Source organism: Stegostoma tigrinum, chromosome 27 (genome assembly GCF_030684315.1).
Source record: "Stegostoma tigrinum isolate sSteTig4 chromosome 27, sSteTig4.hap1, whole genome shotgun sequence".
NCBI lineage: Eukaryota > Metazoa > Chordata > Chondrichthyes > Orectolobiformes > Stegostomatidae > Stegostoma > Stegostoma tigrinum.
Window position 1 is genome coordinate 4,738,984 of NC_081380.1, and position 22,042 is coordinate 4,761,025.

The 22,042-nt window shown below is 38.9% G+C and overlaps 1 protein-coding gene across 1 annotated transcript in view; it reads right to left on the minus strand.

Moving 5' to 3' along the window:
• Positions 1-3,158: 3,158 nt before the first annotated feature.
• The window catches only part of ube2g1a (ubiquitin-conjugating enzyme E2G 1a (UBC7 homolog, yeast)), a 66,950-nt gene continuing 48,066 nt past the window's right edge, over positions 3,159-22,042 (minus strand). Inside the window, exons 3-6 of the mRNA XM_048557366.2 lie at positions 15,580-15,677; positions 9,590-9,768; positions 6,808-6,925; positions 3,159-4,112 (exon numbers count right to left, since the gene is read on the minus strand). Coding sequence (XP_048413323.1) covers positions 6,839-6,925; positions 9,590-9,768; positions 15,580-15,677 — 364 coding nt within the window. The 3' untranslated portion in view covers positions 3,159-4,112; positions 6,808-6,838. The remainder of the gene's footprint in view (positions 4,113-6,807; positions 6,926-9,589; positions 9,769-15,579; positions 15,678-22,042) is intronic.

Below are 22,042 nucleotides of genomic sequence, written 5' to 3' on the forward strand. Positions count from 1 at the left end.
ATCTCACATGAAGTGATCAGGAATAAAAACTCCAAATTATTTAACAACAAAGCTGGCTTCCATTTCTTCTTAGAAATAATAGCTTCAGGAGCAGCAAAATCATACAGGACCTCGGCTCTATAATTTAGATGCTGTAAGGATTACAGATATTTTGTTTGCAAATAAAATAAATTACAAATAAAAAAGGCTTGTACTACTTGGTTGCAGAGAGTGAGACAGTTTATATAATATATATTATACAAAAAGACAACTGTCAGTTCGTGGCTACAGAAGATGGCAATTTGCTGAAAGCTGAATCTTGATACTCGTAACATTCAAGTACCAGGGTTCAGACTGATTGAAAGTAGCAGTTTGACATTGTACAGAAGAATGCGAAATCAGGAAAGACATGGACCTCCAAAATACCTGAAAGCATGCTGAAAGCTCCTCTCCCTCTTGATTGGGAAAAGATGATATTTCACAAAAAGAACAAACAATTCTTAATAAAATCAAGTCCAATCCAGCCAACAAGCTTCCAGATTGAGGACCAGAGTAATAGCATTACCAACCACCTAGAAGAGTAAAGTCGCTTTATGCTGTTCCATTTGTAATTGATCTTTTACACAAAGACAGGTACTTTGTTTAGACCTTGCACCCGTGATATTTCGAAGATGACCGAGTCCTGAGGGGGACAAAGGAGGAGGGAGACAGAGGGCAGAGGCATGCCCGAGAGATGGTGCGGTGCAAAGACGGTGCACACACATTCGAGAGAGACAGGGTGTGCGCACAAAGGAAAGGAGGGGTAGACAGCGGGCACACATGAGCATTGGGGATGGATTTGGTATTTGAACTGAGAGGTTTGCATTCATAAGTACTACTGTTTGCACCTCCAAGTCAGAAATCACACAAACATTAGGTTGCAATCCAACAGGTTTATTTGAAAATCATAAGCTTTTAAAGTGCTGCTCCGTTACCTGGGTGTTCTGGTTTGCTCCCACTGTCCAAAGAACAGGCTAGGTAGATTAGCCACAGTAAATGGCTCAGTGTCCAGGCATGTGTAGGTTAGGTGGATTAGCCACAGGAAATGCAGGGTTACAGGGATAGGGGAGTGCGAGAGTCTGTGTGGGATGCTCTTCCAGAGGATCAGTGGTCTTGATTGGTTGAATGGCCTGCTGCCAGACTGTAGAGATTGTATGCAGTAGTTTGCTTTAATTGCCATGCTTTTGCTCCATGATTGAAATGGATTTCTGGCTGATATATCAAAGGTTTACTCTGTCAACCTTGAAGGCCAGAGTTTTGGACAGCTTCACATCCCAACTCACATTAAGTTCTGCTCATTGATCTCCTCTAGGCTTGCCGAATAGATAATATCACCATCTTAAGATTCTTAGCCCTGTTTTCAAATCTTTCATTTGCAGAAATCTACAAGCCTTAAACTCCATGTACCCTTTCCCCAATGTAGCTCAATGACAAATAGTGTTTCATAATGCTTGTAAGGTAGCACCTGATGCTCTGACATTAAAAGGCACAGTATAAATGCAATTTATTGACTGTGCCTGGCATAGCTGATCATTAAGTTACATAACAATTCTGTGCTGCATTTTGGCATGTACATAAAGTTGTCTAGCAATTTTAACATTAGAATGCTGTTGTGGTTACTCAAAAGTTAGTAAAATAAATCAAGTTTCTCTTCCCGCCCCCCCCCCCCCCCAAAGTAAAACATTCACTACTTTGTACAAAGTAGCAAAACTTTAATTTGCACCTTTAAACAGGCTATTTGTACTTTGTGCATAATGACTGACAACATAGGAATGGTATTTCCCTGGCTAAGAAGTCATCCTGATGTTTTGAATCACTTGATATATGTACTTTTATTTCAATAGACATATTATGGCTATCAAGAGTTCTTTGCAAAGTGACTCAACATCAGAAGTTGCAGACAAGATTAGTTTCAGTTAGCATTGAGCTAAATGCATCTTGGAGCTTAATTCCAGAACCCAGGAACATCAGACTACCCCATGCGCTGAGCTTGATATATTAATTAGCAAGGGAATTTAGCCTCACGAGCAATTCATGGTTTTTACACCATAACAGGGGCTTTTCATTAAACACCTCAGAGCATTTTCTACCAATGGCTTTAATTCAATGTTCTCAACATGGAGATTTTCTTGGATATACTTTTCAACTAGTTCAGTTCAATTCATGGCCAGGGTTACAGCCTTAAATTGTAAATTTCCCAGAATTTAACCTCAATACAAATCAGATGATCTCAACAGTCCAGGATAAAACTAGTGATATTCACAGCTTTATTTTTAATTGGTAAAATTTAATTTTTGCTTTAATAATACTGACATCTTATTTGGTTGTGTTAACCCTAAAATCTTCATATTGAATAAAATATTAAATCTCATTTAGATGATACTCTCCCTCCCTTTAATGTTAAAAAACACCATTTATGCTATCTATACAGGATGGACTTTTGATTTTTTTTTGCATGAAATGACCTCATCTCATCTACACTGAAATGGAGAAGGCGCAGCTCTAACATTCACTCTTGGGCACTGCAGGTACTGACTAGCAAGGAAATTTCCTGACCCAACACTGCCTCCCACATCCCAGCTTTCCGTCCATCCATGCAAAATAAAGTCAGTTTAAAAATGCAATAAATCTTGTAAGTGATTCACTTGTGCAGGAGGCTCTTCTAGTCAAAGCACACACAAGTTTGAAACAATACTGGACTTAAAAGCTACTGTTCATCATAATGTCAGTACTAACAGCCTGGTGCCCCTCATCTCAAAACTGTACTGAATCCCAAAGCAGGTCTCACCAGAAGACAAATTAAACAATGCACTCAAGATGTCACTCTCTGTACAAAAATGCAAGCATTAATCCCTCCCCTTTCTTTCCTGGATTTATGATTGCACTAACCCCAAAAAAGGTATAAAAAAATTAAAAATGTGCATCAGTGTATTTAAATATTTAGTATTCACAAGAGCTCAAGTCTTAAGATTGTGGTCAAATACAAAAAAAAACTTTGTTCTACTTGCAGTGTATGAAAGCATAATTTGCATAAAGTTCAATCTGTTGTTATATCCCTATCTTGTGCTGGAATTCAAATTTTAATAATTTCCACATGAAACAAGTGCAATTGAGGGGTTAACACAATTGAAACCAACACATACTGGAAAACAATTATATTTTGAAAGAACTTTCACTACAGGTGACAGAATTCCAAAAATCAAATTACATGAAAATATACATCACCATTTGTCTTTGTACACTCCAGCAGAAAATCTGCATTATAGCTAGAAAGGAAAGAAAAATCACATACACACAAATAGCATTTTTAATACCAAAAAAGTCCTCAAACTCCCACTGAGAAGGGTGAAAGCCTACACCTAAACATGTGAAACCTACTTCAAACACTTCCCCACAAAATCAAGCTCAGAAAACATTGTTTCATCAGTTGGGCAGTGAAGACTAACGAGGTCACCTTGGCTAATTTCAGATTCAGATATAAACTTTAACCCCTTGCTGTAGAACCAAAAGTAGCTGCATGTTAAATTTGAACATCTGCAAATTATTTATGCCCAAAAAAATGTTTTTGGCCACTGAGTGTTGATGCATCAGAGTATCTGGCAAAACATTCTCACAATGGAATCCATCTTAAAAACATTGATAAATGCAACTTTCAGTTTTACAGTGCAATATACCTTTTACAAGACTTTTGTTTTAATAGTAAACTTCAGAAAATTGAATGCACAAAGCCCTCTTGCTAAAATCTTTCAGAATTTACACGATTCTCTAACTACAAGCAAGCTATAATTTGGTACAATGCATATTGTGGGTGTGTAAGTACAGTATATAGAATATCCAGATAATGTTGTGCTATGTACAGGTCTTTACAGTTCCTCCTGAAGATCAAAGCAGTTCACAGGAATCCTGATGCATCATTTTGTCCCCCCTCCCCAAGTTGGCATGATAGGTATTACTCAATGAGGACGGCATAATACACTCTCAGCTCCATAATGCCGATCCAGGATTTCCAACTTGTTACCAGTTTGAAGAGGTCCAACAATTGGTGGGTTGAGTGCAGAAAGTCAACAGTGCCATGTTGGTTCTTAATTGGAGACCTGCAACTCAAATTTCCCATTAGTTATTGCTTCAGTTTAGTGCAAATTCTTAAAACAAGCTTTAAACACCACTTTGTGCATGCTATAGTTTAAAAAGCAGACATCTTTCTAATTTACCAGATGCAGCCTAAATCTCAGGCTTTAAAGTTTTTGTAGAGATCTGAGAAGCAATTATATCATTAATTTCCTTAAGCTGCAGAAAACCCATTCTCCCAGCATTAAAAGAGTCAACTTAGCTTCCTTGCTAACATTAAAACGAGATATGTTGCAACATGTACCAAATTGGATTCATTAACATTCTACAAACAATTGTAATGAAACCAAGCAACTCCATTTCATCTTAACTGGAAGATCAAGGATAGAGGATTTACAGGTGAAAGCTTCAGTCAGGCAACTTCTAATTTCCATACTTAGCAATCCCTCCATGACAGCTTTCACTTGCATGTTCATCTGACTTTATGTAGTTAGTGATCCAGATTAGACCCTATCACTAAATCCAAAATATTACCCTATCCCTCCATTCTCAATGATCTAAGCAGCCCTTAAAAGCAAAATCAGTTGTACACCCCAAAAACCACTGAAGCAAATCAGTTTTAGTTTCCCCTGCACTACTGAAAATAATTTACATGGGAAGCAAATAGGGGGAATATGCTGGTTGTAGAGACTTGATAGGAAAATACTGCAACCTCTTAAGTGCATGTATTGAAAATGACTTGACATCTGTTTTGGTGATGGTTGCACCTTCCAGTACAGTAACATCATGAGTCTTCAGTGAGTTAAGGCTTTGCAGTATGCAGTAACATATACATGAATACATCTAAAAGTTGGACTTAGCTTATGAACTATGAGCTTACTGAATGGTGGAGGAGCCCCAGTCAGGTGGTCTACCCACACATCTAATTTCAATGTTTGATGAGTAAGGCGATCGTTGTTGCGAGTTCCTAACTTTTTTTGAAAAGGGAAAGAAATCTGCTGTCCACACCCTGATCGGACTCCAATACACACAGCAACGTGTTTCAGTCTCTGCAGTGTCGTACACACTCAACGTAGTTGTCAAACAATTTAAAGAAAGCCACTCGCTGGTCAGGTAAAGCAGCTCACCACAATCAAGGGAAAATGGACAATAAAAGCTATTTTGTTATTGAATAAAGAGATTAAAATAAATTACTAGTGTAATCTGCATGGGATGCTGCAATCTTTGACACCATGGAAACTACTTGGATTAATTCACAGAACTACAAATTGTGGGAGGCAACATTCAGGACACCTTTCAATCCTGTTATGCATGCTCCCAAACAGCAAACTCATAGGGCTTAGATTTTCAGGAAACTCATAGGTGTTTTTTTTTTAAAAAAGTGCTTTTTCTTAAATGGCTCTTGCCTGAGTGGCAATTAAGGTTTCACTGCTTAGTTTGAAAAGATTTTTATTTTTGAAGACACCAAGCTTTAATAAATTCACCTTCAACAGGAATTAAGAAAAGAAAGTTAATCCAGAAAAGCCAGGAGTACATCAGACTGAAAATGACGACTTGGGTAGCACGCCCACAGTTCCTGCTCTGCTCTCACTTCCCTTCGAAAATAAAGTCTCAAAAATGTTTTCACTTTTTAAAATAAATATTTACATACTTTGCATTACATCTGTCAAAACTAAAATGTAAACACAATTTTCAATGCACGGCAACTGCAAGAAATACAAAAAAAATTGTGCAACCCTTTTAGCACTGGGACAGAAACCAAGAGAACAGTGTACCATACTAAAATACCAATAGATACAAGCATTAGCTGTAATACACAACAGTATCAACATATCAGTAACATGACAAGTAAACGTAGAGAGGATATTTCCTTTTATGGGAGAATCAAGAATTAGGGGTGCTGCTTTTAAAAAAAAAATCAGGGGTCACCCACCTACAGATAAAACTGTTTCTTAGGAGGGTTGAGTGTCTTTGGCATTCTGCTTCTACCAGCTTTTGAGAATAAGAGTTTGAATATTTTTTAAGGCATAGGTAGATAAGAATCTTAAGCAAAAGGGGTGGAAAGGTTTTCAGGAGTGGGCCAGAATGTGGATTAGAGGTTACAAAATCAGTCACGATCTCATTGAATAATGGAGCAGGCTTGAGGGGCAGAATGGCTTACTCCTGCCATTTTATAGGTACGACTTAAGCAACACTTCTCTTCTAGCATATTGATGATAGCCAGTACACGACAAAGACAAAACAAACCCGGAGCTTAAATGGACTTGGATACTTCAATTGACCTGTAGTATACAGAAAAGAATTTTACGATAAGCATAGCTCCTGAATTATAACACAAACTTCAGATACTGGTATACATCTCAACCTATGCTAAATCTGACTATGGCCTCAACCTGAAAATCAGTGCAGAATAATAGCTGAGTGAATTGATAATGTTTTGCTTTAGCTCTAGCAGTAGATTAAGTGCTGCTGAACTTCAAAGCTTCAATCATCAACCCTTTGACATATGGCTGGATAAGGTTAAAAGGATAACTTCTGGAAGCCAGTGAGGTACGGCTGTAATTCAATCTTTGCATTTTGCTGTTCATTAAGCTCTTTTAGTTTACTGTAGAGATGTTATTACTGTTTAACACTCCAATCAAGACAAATCAGTGTGCTGACGGTAGTTAAATCCTAAATAGTCAACTTTGCACCAGATTGACAGTTCACTGTTTTACTCACCAGAAAGTGAAGCTTCCTGGTGAACAAAGTATCACTCAAATGCAGTCTCTTGACTTTTTCGTACACAGCGCGCAACTTTTCGTTTGAATTCACCATTACGGTCTTCCCTCCATTCTTTCTACAAAATAAAAGCCAGAGAAAAGTATGTTCATCTGTCTCCAAAATATTAAAGCTATTAAGTTGCAGGAAGGCGAATGCAAATCAAAGCAAAATACCAAGATGACCCTATGTAACATGAACTTCATTGGAAAATAAGTTTCAGCATAATTTGTCCCCTCAGGGTGCCCAAAAGCACAGTACAAACACAAACAGTTTTAACTTAGAGGCAATTACAGCCAGCATAGAAAAGCAATTAGCAACAATGAGATCATTTTAAGTGTAGGTCAGGGTATGAAGATCTCAACTCGAAAGTGATAGATGCGAGGCAAGCAGTGAAAGACGGACTGTATATCAGTAACAGACTGCTGAGAAATTCCATTGGCCTCCTTTGCATCCTCCAGGCTCGACAGGCGGATTGAATAAACATTGGTGTCCTTTTCGAAGTCACCTCCCCAAGCATTCAGGCAGAACGTCTGTCGAATCAACTATGATGGACTGCACAGTATGTCTGCATCCTGCTACCTCAGCTCTCAAATGGCCAACACTAAACATGCTACCTTTAGAAGTGGCAAATCCTTATTTTTGCAACTGATTTCCATAATTATAATTTTGATTATCCACAAACTGTAAAACTTAGGTGGTGGGAACAGGGCATTAAGAATTTCAAATACTAATTAAGGCACTTATGATCATTAAGCAGAAGGGTAACCTCACTATGCAAGAGAAATGGGTAGATTTGTAATTTACAACAAAAATCAGGAACTAGAAAGTGTAAATGTTAGCATGGTTTGAGACACAAGGCAAAATAGCATGAATGGGTGTCACAGGAAATCAACAAAACCATGACAACAAGCATGTTAACTTCCATATTTGAAAAATATCCAAAACTAAGAATGACTTGTTCCTCCAAAGCATATTAGGCTGCGTGACCAGGAAGGGAAATAGCTACAGATTTATCAAGACTGGCAAGGCAATTGTATGCAACTGGTGTATTTTAGGTCAAGGGCTGTATTACACAATTTTTCACCAGCTGAATATTTATGGTGAGAAATTGGGATCACCAATTGAAACACAAATTTAGAAAGGCTTGTGACACAGTGGTGGTGTCCCTACCTTTTGATCAGGAGACCTGCTCCAGAAGTGTGTAATAACAGCGATGTACATGTTTACATGAAGAGTATCAGTTTGGAGGCCTTTGAAATACTCTGGTAACAGTTTGGGATCCCTATCTCTGGACCAGCAAGCTTAGGTTCAAGACCCACCTATTCCAGGTGTGTTTAATAACCTAGCCAAACAGGTTGATTAGAGAATATCCTCACACAAATATTGGGGTCTTTTGTGGCGCAATGGCTGTGTCCCTACCTGAGCCAGGAGTCCTGGGTCCAAGTTCTGACGGTGCATTGGTGCATGTTCAAGAAGGTTTAAAACTTAGGGCTGTTTCTCTCCAGCTACAGTTGATGATAATATGCAACCATGAAAGGCTACATCAGTGGGCTGCAACAAAGTTGGATAAGCTCCAGCTTGATGTGAAATTATAAAGTACATTCCCAACACATGCATTCAAGGTGACAAGTGATCAAAACCAAGACTTTGATCAATACTGAAGGCAAAGGAAGTCAGAAAAATAATTGTATCTGTAAAGTAGCCTGTCAATTATTTATCTTGATCTGCTTTAAGTAGAAAAACGGGAGACAAATTGACATTAAATGCTGGATTTGCAATGATGCCCATATTGTATAGATATATATACAAACTTAAACATAGTTTGTATAAAGTCCAAAACAAGCTTCATCAGATGTGATCTAATAGTTGAGTTTAAGGCATCACTGGTGCATTTGGCAAGTAACAGACTGTGGGAGACATGTTAGGGACATTACGACACTTTGCCTAAGAATTCTCCAACTGCCATTTGGGAAAATGCTGGGAAGAGATCGATTTCGGTAGTGGGCATTCCTACGTATCCCCAGAATAAAGGAAATGCCAATCTTGACATACTTGAATGGCATAACAGCACATTCCTGTTCCTAGGTTTTTGTATAGCAAGATAATAGCAGCCAAAACAGCAATTTAACTCCTTTTAGGACAATACAATAGAGGCCCCTCGGCCCAAGACATTGTGCCAACCTATTACCCTACTCTAAGATCATACAACCCTGCATACCCTACAATTTACTATCATCCATGTGCCTATCCAAGAGTCACTTAAATATCCCTAATTATCTGAAATTTTGTCCAAAACCTGCCTTTGAAAGAGACATGCTAAGAATGGTCCAATGAAGTCTGCTTATTATTGATAAACACTCATTTGAAAGAGGCTACTTCTAAAAAAAAATTAAATTTTAAGACACCCATGATTGTAAAATGTAATGTAACTCCATTGAGGATCAAGAGATGATCTAAATTACATCCAAACAAACATCACATCATATCATATGGAAAGCAGTTGTCAAATTTATTTTTAACTTCAGAGCTCTAAACTGATGTTACTAGTTGATGTTTCCTGATCTTTTGGAATTTCACAACCTGTTTGGTTTAATCTGACATCTGCAGAGACTTTCCAGATGACAATTTGCCACTGGCCTCAAATTCATCCTTTTATTTAAGAAGGTTTAAACATTGAAGAAACCTTGCAATGAGAAGCAGTGATATTAATACCCCAAGTTTCAACTCAAAAAAATCTTACCGCTGCATCTACATTGGCTGGTGAGTCTCCATTTGGATCTGCCAACATTGAAATCACACTAATAAGAATTGTTTCCACAGTGTGAATTGGCAGCCAGCGCTCCTCAGGTTTTTCATATCCATATTTATCCTCCCCAGGCTCATGAAGGATTGAGATGCATACCTCACCATTCTTATCAACTGCAACAGAACAAAGAGACCCTTAATTCCCATTACAGCACTTCATTCAATGCAAGTGGTGCACACTTTAAAGAAAAATATTCAAAACAGTCAATACTTATTCAAGGCATGTCAGCATAAAACAATCAGGTTAAAATGCAAACATAACTCCTCTATTCAAGCAGAGTAGGAGATGGTAATAAAACTACAGGTTAATTAAATCATCTGTTGTAGGGAAGATGTTGGAATTGATCATTGAGGAGGTTATATCTGAGCACTTCAAAAGAGACTCAACTGTGAAGAACCAGCATGGTTTATGAATGAGAAGTCACATTTATCCAATTTTTTAAAAAAGCTGTTCTTTGACGTAGTAACATGCAAAGGGAATAGGGCAAGTCATTAAAGGCATGGTACTTAGCCTTCAAAGACACTTAACATGTTGCCACAAACAACTGCTGACTAAAAAAGCTCGTGGTGTACAAGAAATTCACAGATAGAAGGCTGGCAGGCTTGCAGTAAATAGAATACACATAAGTGAGTCTGGTTTTGATTTACATTGCTCAATGTGAAAACTGAAACCTCAGCTTTTTACAATTACAACCATATGAGGTGAGCAGAGGCATAGTAGCTAAATTTACTGATGGCAAAGAAATAATAGAAACCGCCTTACTCTGATGCAAACAGCTCGATCCTGGGCCTGCTGCAACTTTCAAACAAACACAATGCAATGCAAACTCAAGGAATACCTCATTTCTGGTATGTGGATTTTACAGCCTCTAGGTTTCAATATCAATATTCTGAAACTTCAAGGCGTGATTGCATGATAGTTGCAAACCATTTGTCTTACAGGAGGAGATGGAAATGTAGAATTTGAAGCAAGTGAATAGTGGACTAAGCTCAATAGGCCAAATACCCTGCTTCTATTACTTTGTATGTTGTATTATGTCACAACCAGCCAATAAACCATTGTACTTCCAAATGAATTCTCATGAAAGCAAACTTTAGGAACAAGACATGGAGGAATCTGAGAAATAATTCTTACAATCATTTACAGAAAAACATTCCAAAATCCTTGCATTTTGATAGCTGCAGAGATACTGCTATACTGGCAAGTCTGTATAGAAAGTAATTCCAGCTGATGTTTAAAACCAAATCAATCAACTTTCCCACACTAGTTGAAGTGTTGAATCTGACAGAAGTTAGTTTTTCTACAGGACAAGTAACAAATCACACATCACCCAAAAACAGTTGAAGGGGTAGGCTTGTGCTATTTATTTTGCTCTTATAGGAGATGGAACTGCTCATGAACAGAAGCATCCAAGTTCTATAAATATTGTAATAATCTTCCCCATCTAGTTGCTAAAGTAATATATTAAACATGAACAATTACACAAGTGGAAACCTAGATTTACACTCATGCAGTGACAGAAGCAGAGCAAATAGCAAAGATGCATATTGTCAGGGGCGTGGACAACAAAAATTTATTGCCTGCAAGGTGCCCAGTTGTTTCAGATAGGGGGTGTGCCTGTCTGCATGTCTGTTTCTAAACCTCCCTTAGCACCTTGTTGCACCCAAGTCTACTGATTCTTTAATGCATTTAGAAATAAAAGAATATTTATCCTTTCTCACACCCCAAGCAATCTAAACCATATCATTCACACATCACATTCAACTAACATAAGGACTACATGTCTAGCTCTGTCAGGTAGAATGGAGGAGGAAGATTTTTTCCCCACTGTAGAATATGTTTGAGGAATTCAAACAAACAATGTCAGAAAAACATTATTGCAGAATCCCTCAAAAGATGAGATGAATGTTCAGCAGGTCAAGTAGTCAGGTACTTATGGCTTTCAATATCAGAATGGCCAATGGACTTAGATTTATCAATCAAATTGGGAGACAAATATTTTCCAGTCTCCAGAATCCTAAAAGCAATATGGAACAACATTTTTCTTCTGCTGCTGTTTCTACGGGCATCTTCTATAGAGGCCTCTTCCTGGGTCTTGAGGTAATAAAAGATTTCAGTTCCAAAGGCCATAATCTGTTACATGATCAATAGCCTCTGTGCACCTAAAAAGATCAGGAGGTTAGATGGTGGCCATTCACACTTGCAAATGCAACTCACCAATGACATTAGTTTTGGTGTGCTCATTCCAACAGTAGGCTCCCACCCAAAGCAATTCAATCTTTTTTCTTAAGGAAGGAGATTCTGCAGGATAAGCAGTCACATGAGTTTGCCAGCTTTCAGCTGGCCTTCATGTGCTCATTTGAAAAATAAGTTCCAGAGAAGGTCTATGCCTGAAGTTACGAATAAGACGTTTTACTGGACATTTCAGTGCATTATTCAATACAGTGACAGCAATGTAAATAAACCTAGAATAAGAGATTCGAGGCTGTTGGGCTCATTGCCAGGGAGGATTGATCCAAAGACCATTCACACTAATTAGAGGGATGATGCATCTGTCAAAGTATTCCAAATTCCAAGAAAACAAAAAAAGGTAGACAGGGTTTGACAGCTGGGATTGGTGCTTTTCAATTCACTGTAGTTGAAGGTCTCCAACTCCTCACATGCCTAGGGCCCTTGCACTAGCCAAGGGAAAAGGATGTGCAGGCTCAAAACAATGCTGAAAGCATTTTCTTCACTGAAGGGCCCAGCCAGTCAGCCATGAGTATGCCTGGGGAGGTGGCATAAAAGCTGACCAAATATTTCATGGGTACATGACAACTGGTCCATTTTGGATTAGCTACTGTAAGCCAGTCTGGCTGGATCCAGATAATTCAAAACTGATAAGATTAAGCAACAGAATAAGCAGTTGTTGGGTCACAAGTCCTGCTGCCTGACAGTTATTTGCAGCTAGACACAAGAGCCTCCAGGCAGAGTTTGAAGGAGTGGGGGGGGGGGGGGGGGGGGGGGAAGAGATAAAAAACCCAGTGGCTAAATATTTGAAGAGAGATTGAAATTTTTCACGAGGATGATAAAAGTTGAAGCACCTCGTAGCTCATGTTGATCAGTAAAATCCAAGTTCACTGCTAGAGTAAATCAAAAACTGAGTCAAACCCGCAATTCGAAGTTCAAGTTATGATTTACATTCATTACTTGTAAAATTTCTTCTGTGCCAATGTTCAAACTTAACACAGCCAAAAAGATGGTCAAATTACATTTGATTCAGATTTTGTCTGTTCCCTTGAGCTATACATTATGCATCAGCTTTCAGCTCTATATTCCAAACAGCTCCAATAGATTTTCAAAGAGTAGAGGAGCATTTCTGTTCAGATGAAGCAATGTTTTTACAAGAAACCTTACCTGGAGATCAGAGATAGATAGTATCCAGAGATGCAAGGCAGGGGCCTAACTCAAAGTCACCTTCATGATGGTCACCCAAGTGTTTAGCTGCATCAAGCTGTGCCTAGACCTTCAGTATGCAAACACCAAGTGTCACTATGTAATCAGGTTCTACCTTTCCTGGTGTTTGGCCATGCTGTTGCAGAATGCAACAAGCAGTTGGGACCGTCCCATACCAAAATGCTCCACAAGGATAAGTTTGTGTAGAAAACCAAATGCTGACCACAAGTCCAGACGGTGGTTCACATGTAACATTCCGGAAGCCCTGCAGAAAAAGGAGATGGTATTTCTGGTCGTATTGTTCCTTGAGCAGACTGTCAAAGTTATCTGGCAGAATGTCTCAATCAGAATGCTTAAATTTGCACCACGACCACACTGAGCAGCTCTCAGGGACAAACTTCAACTGTTGGCAGGGATCAACTTAGCAAAAAAGACAAACATTCTTCACTTTAACTGAAATGTGCTGATCTTTCAATGAAGAGTTGCCCAAAACATTGTTGCAAACAGGTATGTGCCAAGCTTGAAAACTGCATGCTAAGGGGGCACTAAAACTTAGTGATCATAAAGGCGCGTGGGGGGGGGGGGGGGGGGGGGGGGGTGGTGGTGGTGGAAAGAAACACCATTGACGAAGGCCTTTCAACTATAGTGCAATTAGGCTGGAAACAGTCAAACTCAAGATGTACATCTAACATGGAGTGAATACTGAAATACTTATACTGCAACTGTATTGAGACACCTCAAAGTCCAGAGAGAAATGTTGAAGTTATTGCATTTTATGTGCAAACTGAAGAAGTGTTTTGAAATGGCAAAAGTTTTGAATAAACTATATTTTTGGAAAGAGTTACATAAGCCATTATTGTATTGAATATGAAGCAGATGTTACACCCTGATAACAGAAGATAGACTAAGTTAGTTACGGTACAGAATACAAGAATTCAAATGTAACAAAGTGGCCACAGTTGTACCAGACCACAGGGTGACTCTCTCAAACAACTGGTGGTGGTTTAACCCAAGGGTCGCCTCTGGTGACAGGGAAAGTTGGAGTCCTTCATAATGACCTCATCCAGCATGGGAATTGAACCCACTTTTTTGCATCACAACCACAAACTAGTTGTCCAGTCAACTGAGCTAACAATCCCCCACTACAACCGTAAGTCATTAACTTTAGGAATGCGACTGAGGCAAAATTGATGAATTTGGCCAACCTGAATTAGTTGGATAATAAAGGAATATAATAAAGCAAACAAAGGCCTTCATTATTTTAAATATCGTTTATGTTCTTTCAACTCAAAGAACCGTTAAAAGAATTGTTAAATTTAAGAACTTCAACTGTAACACTTCATATTCCCCCCCTCAATACCTTATGAATTTTAAATAACACTTATGGCAGAAAACAGTCATTAGAAACAGTGACAGAGATAATGGGAACTGCAGATGCTGGAGAATCCAAGACAACAAAATGTGAGGCTGGATGAACACAGCAGGCCAAGCAGCATCTCAGGAGCACAAAAGCTGACGTTTCGGGCCTAGACCCTTAAAAACAGTGACATTTCATTATACATCTAAATAGAAGAATAGTTTGCTTCCATGACAATTAAATGTGATCAACTGCTGAAAACCATGTTCCCAGACTTTTGAATGGACTTCTTTAATCTTAAATTGCTGTCTGCACTTTTTGGCAGCTGCAGCATTGTATCCTGCACTCTATTCTGTTACCCTGACACATGTGCATAATACAATCTGTCTGTAAAGCACCAAGATAACAGTTTTCACTGTACCTCAGTACATGGGACAGAAATAAATCAAAATCAAAGCTGGGAGAAGTTTTGTGCTTTTACAAAAGCAAAATTAAGCATAATGCAGTTTAAACATGGAACCACAACTACAGCACAATTTACAAGTAGATGCAGCCACTGCAAGAAAGTTAAATAAAGCCAATAATAATGTATTTTGTAATTTAATCTCTCTTGCCTGCCATCCTATGCAAAGCATTTCTTTTCCTTCCACCCTCACTATTCTTGCTTAAAATAAAGCAAATATTTTGCCTGAGAAAGGTCATAAACCTGAAAAGTTAGAATTTTTGAAGAAAATGTTGCTTGACCTGATCTCCTGCATGCGTTTCCATTTCAAAATTCCAGTATCTGCAACATTTTCTATTTTATACCAGGTACAAAGTGACCTGTGTATGCTGCAGGATTATAAACTTTACTTCCAACAGTGCTAATTTTTATTGGTTCCTAAGAATTTAAGTGTGGTATTTAGGAGCATTTTAATTTCATTAAACAAGTGTGCTGCAGGTATAACTCACCTGACAATATTCAACACCCCTTGTGTGCCAAGTTTACCCCATAAAAAAATTACAGGAGCTTTAAGTTAGCAGACTTTGCCAAACCTCAAGTTTGTGCTTTCTCCTCTTAATCCTCCCATTTCTTAGCCATTGATGCCCCAATCTACAGAAAATATTTCCAATACTGATGACTGATTCTCACCGTTTGGATGCCAGATTTCTGTGATGAATTTCATCTTTGGCGGCCTGAGAGGATAGTCTTTGGGGAACGTAAGATGAGCTTTGAAAACACCACCTTCGCTGTAAATAAAGATAAAATTTAGACCATACAGCAATTGCATTTACTTCACAAAAAATATCAAGCTGGATAAGCACCAGATTAAACAATACGGAGGGAAAGGAGGTCCCATTTCACCAATTGATAATTTTACAAGAGTTCATGTACAAGGACAAACAAGAGCTAAGACGCAGGAGACACACTGGCCTGCAGAAGACTTTGAAGCCTTTCAGGTTTCAGAGCCCTTCCCCTCCCCAGCATACTCCTGGCAAATGCCCAAGCTGGATTAATTTAAAGCTAGATTCATAGGTATTATAGGTATTGTGCTTTCATTGAGAGACATGGCTTACTCCTGGGACACATGAATGCCTTACATCTGATAGGTCTCATGGCATGCTTGGTCAAGACAAAGAGCAGAATGGTCTGCCTCTTAATCCATGCTTTTATTAAAATCTCTTTCAAAGCCACTTTTAAAAACCCGTCATAATAAAATGTGAGGCTGGATGAACACAGCAGGCCCAGCAGCACAAAAGCTGACGTTTCGGGCCTAGACCCTTCATCAGATGAAGGGTCTAGGCCTGAAACGTCAGCTTTTACGCTCCCGAGATGCTGCTTGGCCTGCTGTGTTCATCCAGCCTCATTTTATCATCTTGGACTCTCCAGCATCTGCAGTTCCCATTATCACTTTAAAAACCCATCCCTTAGTTTTGAAATCCTGGGCTAAGGAGTCCTACCATTAACCCTATCTCTGCCACTCATGATTTTATAAACCTCAACTTCCTATGCGCCAGGAAAAATCCAGGCCATCTTGCCTCTTTCTACGTCAAACCCTCTTGCACCCAGCAACATTTGTGTACTACACAAGATCACAAGCAGGTGCAGAAAATTAGAAACCAGATGGCCTCTTTGTAATAGGGAAGCAATATAAAAAGTAGATAAGGCTTGCTATCACTGAAGCAAATTGGTGAGAACACACCTTGAGGATTTAGCATAGGTCTCCTTACAGGAAGTGGGGTATGCTTTCATTTGAGGTAATTCAGGGACATTTAATCAGGTTGATATACTCCCAAGGTGACTGTATGGAAACAGAAAATATTCTGACAGGATTTGAAAGGGTACATGTTGAGAGGCTGTTTCTAGTCAAGGGTGATTTTAGAACTAGAGAGCACAGTCGCAGAAAGGACTTCCCAAATATCCCAGACAGGAGGAAAAACCTCAGAGGGTATCTTTGGAATACTCTATCCCTTGAGTGAAGTAAATGCTTAGTCATCACATATATTCAAAACTAACTCATGCAGTTCAGGTAGGAAAGTGGAGTCAAAGCCAAATAAACCATGAACCAAGTGATGGATGACAGGCAGAAGTCTGAATGGACTACCCCTCTCCATACTTATGCTCATATCCATATTAAGAAATAGGAAAAGGGAAAGGAAGCAACAGAAAAAAAATCAAAATGAGCAATGTCCAAAAGCAGTCAATGGATAAAACTCCAAATTCACAGCTACTTAGACGTTTAGCTGCATGTAGTACCAATTTTTAAGTCATCAAGCTGACTCATTTTGGATAAACTCTTCAGTTTCAACCATTATTTGAGTATTTATGGTAATATTAGCACCTGGAGCAGTGACTGCAAGTGGACTTTGACAAAAAGAAATCATGCTTTACAGTTCACACAAATTGCTTGAAATGTACCAACAGCATCACATTTAAAACTTGCAGATGCAGAATAGGATACTTGGACTATCAATCCTCTCCACTTAATCTCAGCAGTTCTGACAGCCAATTCTACATACTGGTCTTTGCCTCATTATTCCTCAAAACCAAAATTTATTAAATATCTACTAACTTCAGTTCTAAAATTAACAATTACCATCTGCAGAGAGTTCTAATCATTTACCAACCTTTTAATAGAAAAGGTTTTTCCTAATTCCACTTCCAAGAACTCAGATTTAAATTTTAAGCTCATAATTTTGGTCATTTAATCCAAGACTCCTCAACAAGTGAATATAGTGTTCCCCAATCTTTTCTTTTTAATATCTTGAAACTTGAAATCAAAATCAGCCCTTAAATCTTCTGAAGTTCAAAAGAATGTATCCCTAGCTTCACATTTGGAGCCCAGATATTAGATCATTGAATCACAGAATCATAGAATCCCTACAGTGTGGGAACAGGCCACTTGGCGTAACAAGTCCACACTGCCCCCCTGAAGAGCATCCCATCCAGACCCATTCGCCTACCTCTGATCCCATCTAACCTAAACATCCTTGGATGCTATGAGCAATTTAGCATGGCCAATCCACTGACCCTGCACATCTTTTGACTGTGGGAGGAAACTCACGCAGACACTGGGAGAACTTGCAAACTCCACACAGATAGTTGCCTGAGGCTGGAATCGAACCTGGGTCCCTGGCACTGAGGGGCAGCAGTGCTAACCACTGCGCCACTGCCCTGCCTCCAAGTCCAATGCATCCTTCCTAAATTGTCACCAGAACTGCTCATAACATTTCAGCTGGTGTTTCAGCTTCCCAAAATCCAGGCACAAGACTTCTACTCCCTTGTATGCTAGTTCAAAAGCTTTTGATAATTGTTATTAACATGACCTGTTTTGCACTTTTCTCCTTTGAACACGTGATGAATTGTGGTCATCATAACTTAAAAGTATATGTAACATTCACCATTAGGCTATAAACCAAATCTGGCTCATCAATATGGCCCTGCAAAACAGCTGAATAGTACGCACTGCATTAAATAGGAGACTTGACTTTTTTTCAAAAGAGGAAAAAGCTCTTGCATTCTGAACAAGCCAGTTTGGAAGATACATGTTAACAGATGACAGTAGAAAACAAGCAACTTAACTAATCCATACAAGTGTTGCCTTATTTCCATAAATACTAGACTATAAAAGCAGACTACCTGTTAGCTCTAAAAATTGGAAAATGAGTAGAATGCGCTAATTAATAGAACTCAGTTTAGAGATCAACAGCTTGATTACTACTGGAACAGGATGCTCTATTTGCTAAATGCTAATATGGGGGGGGGGGGGGGGGGGGGGGAGAGAAAATAATACAGGGAGTCTGTCGTGGAGTCCATTCAAATCAGAACACAGTGCAATATCATAAAACAGCCATCCAGGTGTGCTTGCAGCAGTGGTAGTGCGGGTACTTTGGGCCAGAAGTCTTAGTTTCAAGTCCCACCTGCTCCAGAGCTGTGTCACAACATGACTTACCAGTTTGAAAATGGCTACAAACTATGTACAGTATGAGGAAACATTCATACATTGGATCTTTAAAATTGCACCTCTGCATGGAATCACATTTGTATACTGGGGACACCCTGTATTCAGGACCAAGATCTCAAACCTAAGCCAAGGTCATGGTTTACTAGTTATCCCTACTCTCCCATGTGTTTGACAGACTTGGGCAAACTAGAGAAGGCATCACAAACCCACTGGAGAAATACCAAAAGAAGTGCCCAATACCAGACTCCCAAAGCAACTGCTCTAAATCAGAGCTTGGTTAAGGCTGAAGGCTATCAGTACTACAGAAATGCTTGAGGAATGACCCTGAAGCACTACTGAAGGATCATGGAATCCCTACATTTTAGAAAGAGGCCATTTAACTACTGAATCTACACGAAATCTTCCAAAGATCCTATATTCATTTCTAATTAAAGTTTAATGGTGCAAATATACAAAAGCTGAACAAAATACAAGTTTTAAATCATTCCAGTTTAAAAGTCTTGCATGCCATTTGTCGCCCACACTGAAATCTGCACAAACCATTCAAATAACATTTAAAGCAGGATGATTTGACACTAGGCTGAAGCATTGGAAAAAAATCATAGCACTAAAAATCACTTTACTAGTCACTGTCTTGTATCACATGGAGTCAAAAGCATCCACCATAGTGCTATTTCAGTGTTACAGTAATTTTGCATGGGAATAACAGAGCAGCATCTTATACCCGAGTTTTCAGACATGACCTGAAGTAGCTTACACCGGCCCAGAGAGACTTCCACACTTGCGCAGCCTTAAAAAAGGTCGTAACTAATTTCAAAACACTCCTGACTGTTAATGGTGCATGATCTTCAACGTTCTGTTGCTCTGCAGTTTCCAATCTATTACTTCAACTCACTCATGAATGCCTCCCCTTTTGAGTTGCCCTGGCCTTGCCGGATTCCATTCTTATTTATCTAACCTGAGTACGGCAGTGACTTCTATTCCTGCTCCCATACTGAAAGATCAAAACCACTCTTTGCAGCTGCAGTCAAAGCTTGTCTCTCAAAGCCTCTCTCCCTGGACAGTGGCTAAAACCAGATTGCTTTCAATCCCAATGCCCCTTTGACCAAGAATCATAGCTTCTCCATAACAAGTCTATTTGCTTCCATCCTAACATTGCCAGTGGCTGTCCCAGCCACTTTTCACCTGAGCTGAAGATCACCTGTTACCTCCATTTGGATGCATTTTTTTTGGGGGGGTGGGGGGAGGGGGAGAACTTCCTCAAACTCTACTATTTCTCAATTCACAAATGTTCAACCAAAGCTATTCATACAGATCCAGATTAAATTTTAAGTGTCAATTCTTCATGCAACACCTGCAATAATGAACTAGCTGGCATTTAGTGGGGTTCACTAAAATAAGAGTAAGGCAGGAATACAACAAGCAACAGGACTCCAGCATTTAGGGATGGCAGATTTATAAAGTGACTAGTCAGTCTCTCCAGCTGATTTATTTTCTTTGGGAGTAGGTTCTCCAGTTATAATCAAAGTCCATGTTCACAAAACAAAGATATCCAGAAGTGTAGTTTTCACTATATACTACCAGATCACCTGCAACATTGCAGATTGTGAAAGGTATACTATTTTAAAAACAATTATGCTAAAGCATCATGTACTCCCCTGCAGTCTTTCTTTTCATGCAATTTCTAAAGTATTGGTAAACAAAACAGAATGCTTTAAACCACAAGTTCCCTGAAATTTGATAGTACGGACATAAGTTTGAGAAATTTAATGGAAGGAAAGAGAGAATCAAGACAAACAGAAGGAAGCAAATTCAATCAAGTATTCTATTTAAAATAATTTTGGTTTCTCCACTAAGCTGCAGTTTGAAATTAACATGTCTGTAATACAGCCCTTGATAATATGTCCTTTGCTTCTGGAGCACAACATATTTTTGAGACTTGTGCCTTGAGAATTAGCACAGTATGAAAATCAGTGAAACGCAAATAAAGCACCGTGCAATTTTAACCATCTGAATGAGCAGGTTGGTGTTTGACAGGTAGTTAAAACTGAAATTATAGTCAGATTGCTTCAGGTTCAAAACACAAGTAGGCCAGGGAATCAGGTCAAAAGCTTAAGGAGTTGACTTCACTCATTTTTACAGGCCTCTTCATTTTCTTAGACATATTTCAATTGAGGCTTCCACAGATTTTTTAAAAAAAGTGTTGGATTAAATTCAAAAAGCTTGTAGGCCAGGATGACTCTAGTCTTTCATCTGAAAAGAACCTGCTTTCCTCCCCAAAAGCAGGAGAATTCCCATAATCCTCCTTTTGACAATTAATACACAACCTTGTCTCTGATCTTCCACTCAAACATGAAGTACAGAAGGAGACAATACAGTCTATTGAGTCTACGTCAGTACAATATTGAGCAAACCAGTCAGTCCCATTCACATTTATCTTTGTCGTCCTTTTGAGTTTTGTTTCCTTCAAGCTCCCATCTAACTTCCTTTTGGAATTATTGATAAGACACTTTTGCATCCTTCTTTATATGCTTCACTGCCTGCAGGGATCTAAATCATTTCAGTCAGAAATCTATGCTTAGTTTATCCAGACCTTTCCCCAGGATCATCACTACCTTCAACACTTCTGACTGATGAGCATTTAATTGAATCAAAGTATTTTACATTTTATCAAGTTTTAAGTAAATAAAATCTTGTTAATAAGGCTCCACCCTATCCAGTAGAGGCATCATTAAATACAAATTTTCAACTGAGACATCCCACAACCTCTAATGTAATATCCATTTTTTTAGGCCCTCACCTCCACATTTCTTGACTGTGATTGCACATTATTAACAACTTTCAAACCCATGTCAGGTTCCAACCACATACAGAGCTCAACTCCACTACTGTCTGACCCATCACACTGCTTGCCCGCTCATCCAGTACTGGATGTCAGACACTGGTTCTAACCAACAGTTTCTTTAAACTATTCCCAGAATGATTTCATCTATCTCCCTGGTAACTACTGAAGATGAAATAGCAATGATAAAAGTGCTATGGTAAAAAATTAACAAAATAAACTTCTGATCACATTCACATCATAAGCAAACTGCCTATCCCCAACTTTCAACATTGCTCACCTGTGCCTCAGCAGATCTGAAATTCTCC